Raw genomic sequence first — 12,822 nt, forward strand, 5'->3', positions numbered from 1 at the left:
AGAAAACTGAATTATAATCTATTTCAATAGAAATTTAAGGAAATATAATTTTACAGAAGAATAATTTATTATCCTTCCTTAGTTTTTTTTTATAAAAAAGGAGCTTCCAAATCAAAACCTTAGTTATAAGTTTATTACCAAATTGTATTCATGCATTCATATTTATATTGTATATATATATCCAATGAACACGAATAAGCTAATATATTATTCAACGCTTGTGTTAATTATTATAGAATGGATAATTTCCTAACGTGAAGTTAGAAAATAATAAAAATTAACAATGCAATAAAAAATTTAAATTTCTTACTACATTTATTAATTTACTAACAACATTAACACGTCGTTCTCACGTTTTGGTTACACTTGCGTATTTTTTTTTTTTTAGTTCACTGGATATGATTTATATAATACAATAAGGTAGGGATAAGCAAAAAATACGTGTGAGAGACAAACCTTATTTTGAAAAGCACATATTCAATAAGAACATATGACTAATAATTTTATAAGTGATATAATAAAAATACACGATGATAAAACAGGAGCAACTATTTGAAATCATCCGTTTATCAACGTTTCATGATAATCGAATAATAATGTTATTTTTAACTAACGTAAGCGTGGTGCATAAAAAGTAACCTTTGATGGCTACTTAATTACTTAATAGTACATTTAAGAAATGTATAAACACTATAAACACGACTACTAATATATCTTTATCTAATACTACCTATATAATATGAATATAGACCAAACAGTTATAGTAAATATTTGAATCGCAACTAAACTTGTCCAAGAAACGTAATTTATAAATATTAAACTTCATATTTAAGTACTTTTCAATTTACCTATATTTGAACTAGTGAATAATAACTACAATAAATAGTTATTTAGATGTTCTATATACTAAAATAAGCACCAAATTACGAATGTTAGGCCATTGTTTCAGTACCTACGTTAATGTACACTAAAACATGTGTAAAAATACAAGTAGGTACCAATATAAATTTAATCGTATCACAATTGAAGACTCATCAAATATAGGTTTTTGGATGAATATGATATGCACATATATATATTAGCATACAATATTTTTGAAACTATATATTATAATATAGTTGTAATGAAATAACAAATGCTTGCTTTAATTTGATTCACTATTTATTTACAAAATAAATACAACGATGATATAAATAGTTGGTGAATAATGAAAATTTCATGACAGGGACATGAAATAAAAAGAAGAAAAAGAAGAGTTGGTTCACATGAGAAAAGAAGTTATTAGTATGCTGGTTTGTATGCTGGCTTGTAGGCCGGTGCAGAGTAGGCTGGTGCGGAGTAAGCTGGTGCAGAGTATGCTGGTGCAGCGTAGGCTGGTGCAGAGTAAGCTGGTGCGGAGTAAGCTGGCTTGTAGGCAGCAGATGGGGCAGAGTTCTTGACGACGGCGTTGAAACCGTTGTAGTCGTCAGCGGTGTATTCAACGGTACGGGTGGAACCGTCGGCTTCCAAAAGGCTGTAGGATCCCTTGACGTAACCGTTGCCGTCAGCGTACTCGGATTGGCTCTTGACATCGTAGGTGTGTGGGTCGTTTACGCTGTATTCGAAGCTGTATGGGGCCGGGGCGTAGGCGGGCTCTGGAGCGTAAGCCTTTGGTGCTGAGTAAGCGGGCGCTGAGTAAGCGGGCTTGTAGGCTGGGGCAGAGTATTGGGCGAGGGCGGTAGCCACGCAAGCGGCGAGGATGATGAACTGTGAAACAAAGTTTAAACATTACATACAAATTTTTTCAATCACTTCAATGGTTTTTTAATTTTAAATTGTTTCATATACAAAAGCAAAATATGTTTCAAAATATCAAATACGATAATCTTAACTTACCTTAGCGGCCATTTTAGATTTTTTTTGTGTTTGGTCAAAGTATTCTATGACTGTGTACAGAAATGAACTGGTGATTATAGAGACCTGAGACATGGTATTTAAGCTAAAAATTTGTCGCTGCATCCCTTCCAGACGTACATGGTGAACAATGTATTCTTGGGCAGTTACTGTATCACGTCGAACAAGAACCGGTTGAGGCGGGGACGCCCGTGCAGTATACATTTTTTTTAACACATTTAATTTAAATATTGTAAATATGGTTCAAGTTCGTTAAAAAACATTTTTTCACATTCACGATCTGCTAAAAATAAATTAATTGATACGCCCCATCGTTGGTGTGGCACGTATTAATAATATGATCTCAAACAATGTAAACTAAAACGCGAGCGTATAATATTGACGACTGTGAAACAGGCCTTTTATTATGTCGTTCAAACGGACGCGTATTACGTACTCGATCGTTTGATATTTCTTACACTTTTCATAATTTTATAGTATAAATTATAATCCGTTTTAGAAAAATAAAATAAAAACGTTATCATATTTTTAATGCCACCATTATACACTGTTTGGTAGTATTCACGAATCACAGTCCACAGATAAGCATTACGATTGGTATATTATTGTATTATGACGATGTAACAAAAATGGTCATCGGATCCAAGAACAACCTTTTCACTTTTTAATTCATTAGTGATTTTTACTATACAAATTCAATGATCATCAATCACGCGATTCGAGTAGGTGTAAAAACGAGCTCGGTTCGGTGCGCGCCGCTCGTACACTGGTTTAGCAGCAGCGGCGTACGAGAGGTTGTTTTCCTCCACGATGACGGCGCGGCGTTGGGCCAACAGTTGACGTAGTAAATTCTACAAATTACTTAGGTTTTGTCGGTCTTTTACGCGAGCATATTATACCATCGATAGATCAGAACTGACACTTTTGCGTCATACGTTTACTCAGACCAATGTTTACGTTGTTGGTGTGAATATTTATAGTAATTTATTTTACAATAATTGTAAATTATTATAACATTTTACCTAATTAATTTATTATAAAATCTATGGTGTAATTGAAACACCGCAACGTAAGTGCGTGTTATATTCACTATCTAAGGTACAACGTTTCGCAATATAGACACGAATAGGATTTGAATATGTAATTCGTACAAGTTAATGGCTGATTAATTTATGTGATACATTTGCCGATATTACTGATTTGACACGTTAAAACGTCGATTCTTCATAAGATTTGAACATCAGGGATTAGCTCAACCAGTTTGCATTATTTACATCAAAATTCGATGATTTGTGTGCCTATTTCCAACCTGTTATATTATGTTACATCATAGACATTCACACATACGTTACCTGTTATGCCACATAAATATATTATTCCTTTGACAATCTCGCACCGATTTACTGAAAATTGATATAATTATGAATACTGAATACAGTACAATATATTAGTTTGTAATAACGATGATATTAATATTATTTAGTAACTATGTAATCGGTTGTGTCTGATTTTAAATAAGTAATTATGACAACATATTTTGTACAACGTACAAATACTTTTAAATACAAAACTTACAACTCAAGAACTAGGAAAACTTTAAAATAGGCCATACATAAAATAGTACATATACATAATAGATACAGCAGACATGTTTTCGTATATTTGTGGAATAATAATAGAACATTTTATTTATTTAATACAAAAAATAAATATTATTTTATAATTATTGGACAATATTTTGTTATATACCTTTTGGGGTTTGGAAAAATAAAGAGAAACAATAATTATGTGTGTGTGTAGGTACAATATATACAGTATTGAAAACGATTGCATAACAAATTTTTGTGAATGAGCGGCCACAAAGCATTATATGAACTAACATATTATACGATGCTTATATTTAGTATGGGAAATAAAAGAAAGAACATTCTTTGCATGTTGTTAAGACATTATTATGGGTGTATGCAATGGTGGGTGTTCACACGTGTTACTAAACTGCTATTGAATTCTAAAAACTGTTCCATCACTTGTTTCATCACTTGACTCAAAATAAATAAATTAATACAATTTAATTTAATTTATGTTTCGAATATTGAAATTTACAATAAATTAAAATACCAAAACATTTAAAATCGAATTAAAGTTTAATTATAACTGATAAAGTTTTAAGTTTTCAAGTGTGCATAAATAGGTATAATAATATAATGCATGATTGTTATTGAGTCACGTGTCATAATAATTTTATGATTATATTGTATTCCATTATGTTTCTTGGCATATTTTTACAAAAATATAGCCTTTATTTAAATCGATACTTATATTATATGATTTAAAATCCATTCCAACTAAAATAGTTTTTTTGTAATATTTTATTACATATTTTATCTTTATTTTTTCATTTATTTCAATACTAGCTACTTTTTTTATTATGATACTATTATAACATAATTTATTATACAATGATAACCATATCATAAATTAAGAGTGTTCAATACTGTAATGTAATATAATTCATAATAAATATAATATGCACAATTATTTCATGGCGAAATACCTCAACTAGGAGGTCTTTTCACACTGTAGATATTCTTGACATTATTGTATCTAATATTATTTACAAATTTATTTTATAGTTTAATGTGAGTACTGATATCATGAACACAAATTATGTTAAAAATATAATATAATATTATATACTATATACATAATATAATATATTCTATGTTGAGCGATTAATGTAGGAATTGATTCACAATGACGTTTGTTTATTTTTAAATTTTAAATTTGTTGCGTATGTTATCATCGTCTGGAACAGTACTTAGATTTTAAACTTTATTTTATAGTATACAAGAGGATCTAAATGGTATACTTTGGTCAAAAGTAAACAATTTCGTAGTAGGTACCTATATAAATTGTTCATACTTGAAATTTTGTTGTAATACAAAAATGAATAACCATGTAATTTTCATCAAATGTTTATATCATGGTTACATAAAATATTTTGACTCCGTTTGACTATTTATTGAGACATTTGATAATTTTTATTTTTATTCAAGTTGTTTTCCATACATTTTGATGGAACAGTTATCGCTTTGCCAAAAGGCTTGAAAATCTTATACAAGTATTTTATACTGTAACCATGCGTAAGTCACTGTGGAAGCAAATTAAGCGTGGTGGTTAAATATTTCCGCAGAATCACTATTGTTTGGGACTTATAGTAGTTACGTTATATTTACTCTAGCATTATAACAACAGTGATCGTAGTCCACATTCATAAGAGCGAAATTTAGCATTTGACATGTGGGTAGGGGGGGGTGGTGGTGCCTACTATCATAATATTGAATAACCATACAATTTTTAACGGGAGGGGCTTAGCCCGTAAACTCCACTTATTTGTGTATATTTGACAATAGGTTTTGAACCAAAAACTATAATTATAAGTATAAATATGTGTTATTGGTATTGTGTATACTGTATACATTATCAACAAGTAAAAACTGAATAGTAAATAAAAAACACAACGATATGCAATAATTAATACAAAATTGTTTACTTATATTTACACAATAAACACATTAGTCATAGGTATTTTACATATTATAAATATGACAATATGGTGGTCATTTTTAAGTTTTCAACCAAGGTTCAATGTGAACACTATATAATTGAAAATTGAACGAAGACATTTAAAAAGACTAAGGAAAATGGCATGCACGACTAAGCAAATTAGTATGCTGGCTTATAGGCTGGAGCGGGGTAGGCTGGCGCTGAGTATGCAGGTGCAGAGTATGCTGGTGCAGAGTAAGCTGGCTTGTAAGCTGGAGCAGGTGCACTGTAAGGGGCCTTGTAACCTTGGCTGTGTCCTTCGATTTTCTTGACTTCAGCGTTGAAACCACTGTGGTCATCGGCGGTGTATTCGACGACGCGGGTGGAACCGTCGGCTTCCAAAAGGCTGTAAGATCCCTTGACGTAACCGTTTCCGTCGCTGTATTCGGATTGACTCTTGACATCATAGGTGTGTGGGTCGTTTACGCTGTATTCGAAGTTGTACGGGGTTGGGGCGTACGCGTGTTCAGCTTGAGCGTAAGCGTGTTGTGCTGGGTATGCTGGGGCGGCGTATTGAGCGAGTGTGGTGGCCACGCAGGCGGCGAAAATGATCATCTGAAATAAATTGATTGAGGTTTAAATAATGATTTTAAAATGAACAACGTTTTTTAATAATTTATTTAAAATAACGTAAGTAAAGTACCTTAACGGCCATTTTAAGTATTTATTTTTGATATGCGTTTTGTGGGCTTGTTATTTGTTCTTCCGTTTGAAACTGATAGATGTTTACTATTGATTATCTGTATTTATGGTCACTGCTATTTGATAAAAATGCATCCCTTCCAAATAATTGTATTTATTCATCATATTATGTACTAAATTGTATTTGAACCGGTTATGTACCTACAGTATTATTTTTAATTTTTTTTTGTTTTCAAGTGTTGAATCCCAATGTGGTTAACGCCCTTTACTAGCTAAATAATCCTTTCTAATTAGTGATTTGTCACATGGCTGTTTAAGAATACTTTTACTGCTCTATAAAAATGAGATACGTAATAAGTATCGAATTTACCGAAAGTTTGGCATTTCCTCATACTCTGTAATTTTATTATATTAAATACAAACCATTGCTGTAGAACCAATATTTTACTTTTTTAAGTTTTTCTGTTATATAATTTTAAGCAGATCGATAATGAATGTATTGATTGTACAATAATGTAAACACATGTATTTTTAAATTTTTTTTCTATTCATCATTACCTTTTGGTGTTGCAAAAGTGCTTAGATTTTTAACTTCAATATACTTTCTAGTAGGAAAATTACTTTAGTTGTTACTATGAGATGGTCAAAAATGAAAATGCTCAGTATTTTTTTAATGATTAGGAAAAAACACATCAACAATAATATTAGGGGAAAATAGAATATCTACGCAAAACCAATTTTCAAAAAATAATTTTTTTATTTTGTTGTAATTCAAAAATGAATAACCAAGTATAAATACTTGAAATTTACACCAAATGTGTTAATATCAACATTTTCTATAAATTATATAATTTTCAAATTATTTGTTTTCTTTTTGAGCTATTCACCTATATGCATTTGTTATTTTCAATTTTTTTCTATATACATATAACAATAAAAAAAACTTTTGCTGACCAAAAAGCTTGATCATTTTTACAAGATTTTTCATAATAACCGAAACGATAACCATCCGCAAACCAAAACGTTTAAATTTGGACGAAATTTAATATTTAAAAATATGTAAAATAACACTTGAAACTTATACGTATTTTATAATATATTATAATATACACATTGACATTTTTGTACCATTTAGGTTAATTGTATGCTATCTATTACCTATTTATACCATGGACTTACTCATACCGTTCTACGATAACTCGGTATCGATTCAACATTTAATAGCAATTATATATGATATAAATATATTTTAGGTAGGTATAGACACTGTCTATTGAAATAATTAAATATTAGTAAAAAAATAAATGCAATATTTTGGGAAAAATGTACCCAAATTACTGTATTACTAATAGTAGAAAAATAATTGTCTATTATGGCAATGTATATAACATTTTTATTTCATTTAATACATGATGACAGTCGACAGACCGTCTTAGCTAAGAATCGTTTCACTTATACAATGATCTATTATTGAATTCAAATACCGTACAGTGACTTACTCAATGGTGAGGTAAATTCCAAACTAAATCTATTACAGCATAGTGATTACCTATTTTTCCACTTTTTTTGAATTATAATCTATAATAATTTTTTTTGGTTAAATATCCAACTTAAATTTTAACGAAATGTCTGTATAAAAAAAAATTCATTTATTTTGTATTTTTGATATTTTAAGGTTTCCACAAAAACAACTTCCCTTGAATTTTCTATTTAATTTTCAAGTTTTAGCTATATACAAAAAGATTTCAAAATACAAAAGCTGATAAAAAAATTTGTGCCAGTTTATTTGTGGTATTTTTAAACTACTATTAGGAGAATTCTTGTATTAAATTTTCAAACTTATTAGACAAGTATATTTTATAAATATAAGTAGGAAAAAAGAAAAAAAATTAAGAAAATGTGAAATATCCGTAAAAAGCTATTTTAAGTATTTTGAAAATTTCAGTCAGTTTAGAAAAAAATAATTTATTGAACAATGGAATGTTTCAGGTTTCTGTAAATAATATTTTTTGGACAAAATATCAAAAATTATCTGATTATAAATCATTATACTATATGTGAATATCTATGATTTAAAGTTTTAACTTCAGACGCTTATAAAACATATTTATATGCAGATACGTTGAATTTGTTGATTACATTTTTGGTAATGATAATGCATGAAGAATTTTGTATTAAATTCTCAAACCTTATGCAGGTATGCAATGTGTAAATTAAACGTTTTATGAATTTGTAACTGCAAAAAAGTTTGCAAATGATCGTGATTTTGATGAATTTCTCATAAAAATTTGAATTTTGAATACTTATAAAACAATCTTATTGTGACTGTATTTTCGATATATATTTTTATCTTATGAAATAATAACTTATGACTCTATGAGGAACTATTTATTTTCAATATTTTTGCACACCAACAATAAATCATTAAAACAATTTAATCGTTCATAAATCGAATAAAACTGAAAAAAGTCGATCATTTAAAATATCTCGAGTGTTACTGCTGGGTAACTACTCCCCTCACGCCGCCAAGTCAATTGTATTTTTCTTTTTTCCAGCTCATATGCTCATTGTAAAATTTTTATTACAGATTGTATATTTTGTAATAAATGTTAAAAAAAAAAAAAAAAATTTAAAATATCTATAAATTATATTACTACAAGTGTCAAATATTTTTAAAATTATATAATATCTACTAAATATTTATTCGGACATTTGGTAAAAAAGTCAAGTCTCTATATTATAGTTATTAATGTTTGAATTACTTACATCAAAAACATGTTTTGCGTAAAAATGTAACAAATAAATCAAATTTTCTATTATAAACCACCCTTGAAGTTGAATAAAGCATCTCTTCTAATACACATGTACAATACCTATATATATTAAACATACACTAAAAACACACACACATAATAATTATACTCTCAGAATATAATATAAAATATGAAGAATTGTTTTTTAGACAATCATCATAAATCGTCATTTCTGTAATCAGCCGTATAGTGCTATTACTAATTTTATCTGTGGAGTCTTGACTTTGATTTTGTGATTTTATTTTACAACAAAAGTATATCGTGTATGTATTCAAATACTTTTTACAACATTTTTTTGATCACCAATTGATGACTCCTAATATATAAGGTTTGAAATAAGTATAATATTTACCCATGAATAATATAAAGGTACATGTATTATATCAAAAATAATATAATACAGTAAAGGTACCTTCGATGAAATAAAAAAAACATATGCACAGTATATGGTATTTTTTAATTCTCTATTTATTTACAAAATAAACACATCGATGAAATGATAGTATTATACATAATATTTGGTCAGTGAACAATGATGATGAATATTCATATGACGACTAAACGGCCGTCACGATCGACGATGAGACTGTCGATGAGTGTGGGTGGTAATGGGGGAAAGTGGTTAGTACGCCTTGTACGGAGCTGGCTTGTAAGCCGGAGCTGAGTATGCGGGTGCTGGGTAAGCTGGTGCAGCGTAAGCCGGTGCAGAGTAGGCGGGTGCAGAGTAAGCTGGCTTGTAGGCCGGGGCGGAGTTCTTGACTTCGGCGTTGAAACCGTTGTAGTCATCGGCGGTGTATTCAACGGTGCGGGTGGAACCGTCGGCTTCCAAAAGGCTGTAGGATCCTTTGACGTAACCGTTGCCGTCGCTGTACTCGGATTGGCTCTTGACATCGTAGGTGTGTGGGTCGTTTACGCTGTACTCGAAGTTGTACGGTGTGGGTGCGTAGGCTGGTTCCGGGGCGTAAGCCTTTGGTGCTGAGTAAGCGGGCGCTGAGTACGCTGGCTTGTAAGCGGGTGCGGCGTATTGGGCGAGAGCGGTGGCCACGCAGGCGGCAAAAATGATCAACTGAAAATAAAAACGTATTTTACCAACAGTCGAAACCATAAAAACCTAACTCTATAGACTCATAACACAAACACAACAACATTAAATTATCATTATTATTATTAAAAAACTGTATTTTTTTTTAGTATTATACTCGATCAGTAAAAATAAAGTTTCGGAACGAAGTATAACACACATACCTTGACGGCCATTTTATAGTTTTGTAGTGAGCTGAGCTGAGTGTGTGCTATTGGTAGGTACGTATTTGCGCTGTGTACGACTGATACAGTTCACTCTAGATTCTCCGTATTTATGTTGAATGGTTATTGTGATTTCATCCCTTCCAGTGTCCTTATTTGCTGAACATTGTATATTACATTATGTTTTTACTATAATATATAGAACCGGTTATATAATATGTAATATATTTTTTTACGGATGGTTACCGCCCTTACGCTAAAAAAACCTTTCCAATTAAACGATATGGCATATGACATTTTTGGAGCACTTTTACCGTTCCGAAAAATATTTTATATCTTGATTTAAACATTTGTGGAGATTTGTTTATATACATTTTTAATAAGCTACTCTTCACATTTTTTTATATTTATTAATAATAATATTGCATTAATGTATAACAATAATTTAATATTATGTATTGAAGTCAACATACAAGTATTTTTTGTTTTGTTTTTAAAATTTATGCGATAAACCATTCTGATCATAAACCTAGTATCATAATTCTAGTAAATATTATGCTGGTAAAATAAAATATGAATCATTTTTAATTTATTATGTTTTTTTACTATAAATTATTTCTTCAAGTACCTAACTGTATATCAAACACAATTTTAATAAAAAAAAAGTTTTAATAGTATAATATATTATTTCATTAACGTCTCATAGGTATACGGTATGTTTTAATATAATTGATTGTTATTTTTTAAATTCTTGAATTTATTATAATTAGGTAGTTATATGAAATTTAATTGTTTATGCTCGTCGTTTAAATTATAAAGTATATAATGGGTATTATAAGTATACATAGCTGCGGATTCCAAACTTAAAATGTATATTATTTTACCTATAATTTATAATATATAACTATATAAGAGATACTACCTATCATGATTAATTAACAGTACATTTTGAACCTAAATCTATAACGCATATGGATTAAATATAATGTTGATGCTTTGATTGTACGTACTTTCTACTATATATTATGTACTATGTATAATAAATTAAATACAACAATATATTTTAATAACTAAAGGTGTTGATCAAATATGATAATTAGCAATTTATTATTAACGAACAATATTTTATTTTTCTAATTTTTTATTAAATTGTAAGTTTTAACATTTTTTCATCTACGAAGTAATGCAAGTTTATTTGAGCAATTACATTTTTTAGATACCCACTTAATTGTCTTCGTTTTTCCATTTCCCTAAGTCTAAATTCCAAAAGTCTCAATTTGACAAATATATTATTAGGTCGATTACTTTAATGTGATGTTTAATAACATTATAGTTTATTATTTCTGTAATAAACGACACGTTTTTTAAATAATTCGGATGATGCAGAATGATATAACATGTGTCTATTAGATAACTTTTTATCCCTATATTTACAATTTAATTTTCTAGTACCTACGTGGTTAGTGAAGATAATATATAACTAGAATTCAGCAGTAAAACTAATTCCTAGGTACCAATTATTGGTTTAAGCAATCGAATTTTAGCTCAAATAAACGTATATGTATAAATCACAAGAAAATGAAAATAATAAATAATATTATGTAATAAAATAAGACAATAATATAGCTAGGTATAATATTATAATATTAATTATATTATTGGTAACATCAGCCTGAATGATGAAAAATGAAGATCACTGGTACACAACACTGGTAGTGTTTAATGGATAATATATAATATACAATATGCATTTGAGTACATTACAAAATGTGAATGCATGATCTGTAATTATATTTGCGATGCAATTGATATATGTATAGGTAATAACACCCATCACTGATATTATTAATTTTGACATAATATTAACTCGATTAACACGCACGCTAATTAATACAATATGATGTATGAATATTATAAACAAGTTGGTCAATGGTTATGTTGTATACATAATATAAGTATTATATTATTATGTGAAATAATTCATAGGATAATTATATAAAATTAAAATGTACCGCACATATGCGTAAATATAACACGAATTTCATGAGTTATTCATTAGAGTGGTGTACAACAAGACTATTTGCCAGTTGAGAGATATATTATAATGTTATTTAAGCACAGTGAAAACATAAACATACAGTCAGAGTATTATAGGCAGGTATATAAAGAGTCATTATATTATGTTCCCATTGTTTATTTTTTTACCAAAATATTCATAAAAATTATTTATTTCATATTTTCGTTTCAATATATAACTACAAGAGAATACATTCCATACTACATCCATGAAGTAGTTATATATCATAGTAAATATCCCGATATCTGTAAATGAAAACTAAATCAGCCGTACAAAAGTATATGAACAACAAAATAAAACTCATAAATAAGTCTCTGTGTTTGTATGGGTTAGTAAAACTTTGAACACCGGAACCTTTGAACCCTCTGTCGTTTGAGTTAAGTAAGGCAGCGTTGCAATGCAATAGGTATAAAATGCCTAGACAAATTTTCTCATACAGTTGTACCGCTTTTGAGGGATTAACGTCCAATATCCATTCATAGTATTATATACTTCATAACTAGACTTATAAATTGTCCATGTAATATGAATATCACATTGATGTTT

At 29.1% G+C, this 12,822-nt stretch overlaps 4 protein-coding genes across 4 annotated transcripts in view; 1 reads left to right on the forward strand and 3 right to left on the reverse strand.

The window, feature by feature from the left end:
* Positions 1–12,822, forward strand: part of LOC107884997 (cuticle protein 19) — a 242,218-nt gene that overhangs the window by 159,852 nt on the left and 69,544 nt on the right. The window lies entirely within an intron of this gene.
* cp17 (cuticular protein 17) lies at positions 1,144–1,947 on the reverse strand. Its single transcript, NM_001172262.1, has 2 exons — positions 1,876–1,947; positions 1,144–1,746 (listed from the first exon to the last, which is right to left on the reverse strand). The coding sequence occupies exons 1-2, from the start codon at positions 1,885–1,887 to the stop codon at positions 1,282–1,284; spliced, it is 477 nt and encodes a 158-aa protein (NP_001165733.1). The 5' UTR covers positions 1,888–1,947; the 3' UTR covers positions 1,144–1,281.
* On the reverse strand, positions 5,420–6,216 carry cp18 (cuticular protein 18). Its single transcript, NM_001172241.1, is given in 2 exon segments — positions 5,420–6,054; positions 6,143–6,216. Coding segments are annotated over 2 exon segments (447 nt in total). The 5' UTR covers positions 6,155–6,216; the 3' UTR covers positions 5,420–5,619.
* cp19 (cuticular protein 19) lies at positions 9,391–10,284 on the reverse strand. The gene is made up of 2 exons (NM_001172242.1): positions 10,200–10,284; positions 9,391–10,020 (listed from the first exon to the last, which is right to left on the reverse strand). Exons 1-2 carry the CDS (start codon positions 10,209–10,211, stop codon positions 9,577–9,579), a joined length of 456 nt encoding a protein of 151 aa, NP_001165713.1. The 5' UTR covers positions 10,212–10,284; the 3' UTR covers positions 9,391–9,576.

This window comes from Acyrthosiphon pisum, chromosome A1, assembly GCF_005508785.2.
Source record: "Acyrthosiphon pisum isolate AL4f chromosome A1, pea_aphid_22Mar2018_4r6ur, whole genome shotgun sequence".
NCBI lineage: Eukaryota > Metazoa > Arthropoda > Insecta > Hemiptera > Aphididae > Acyrthosiphon > Acyrthosiphon pisum.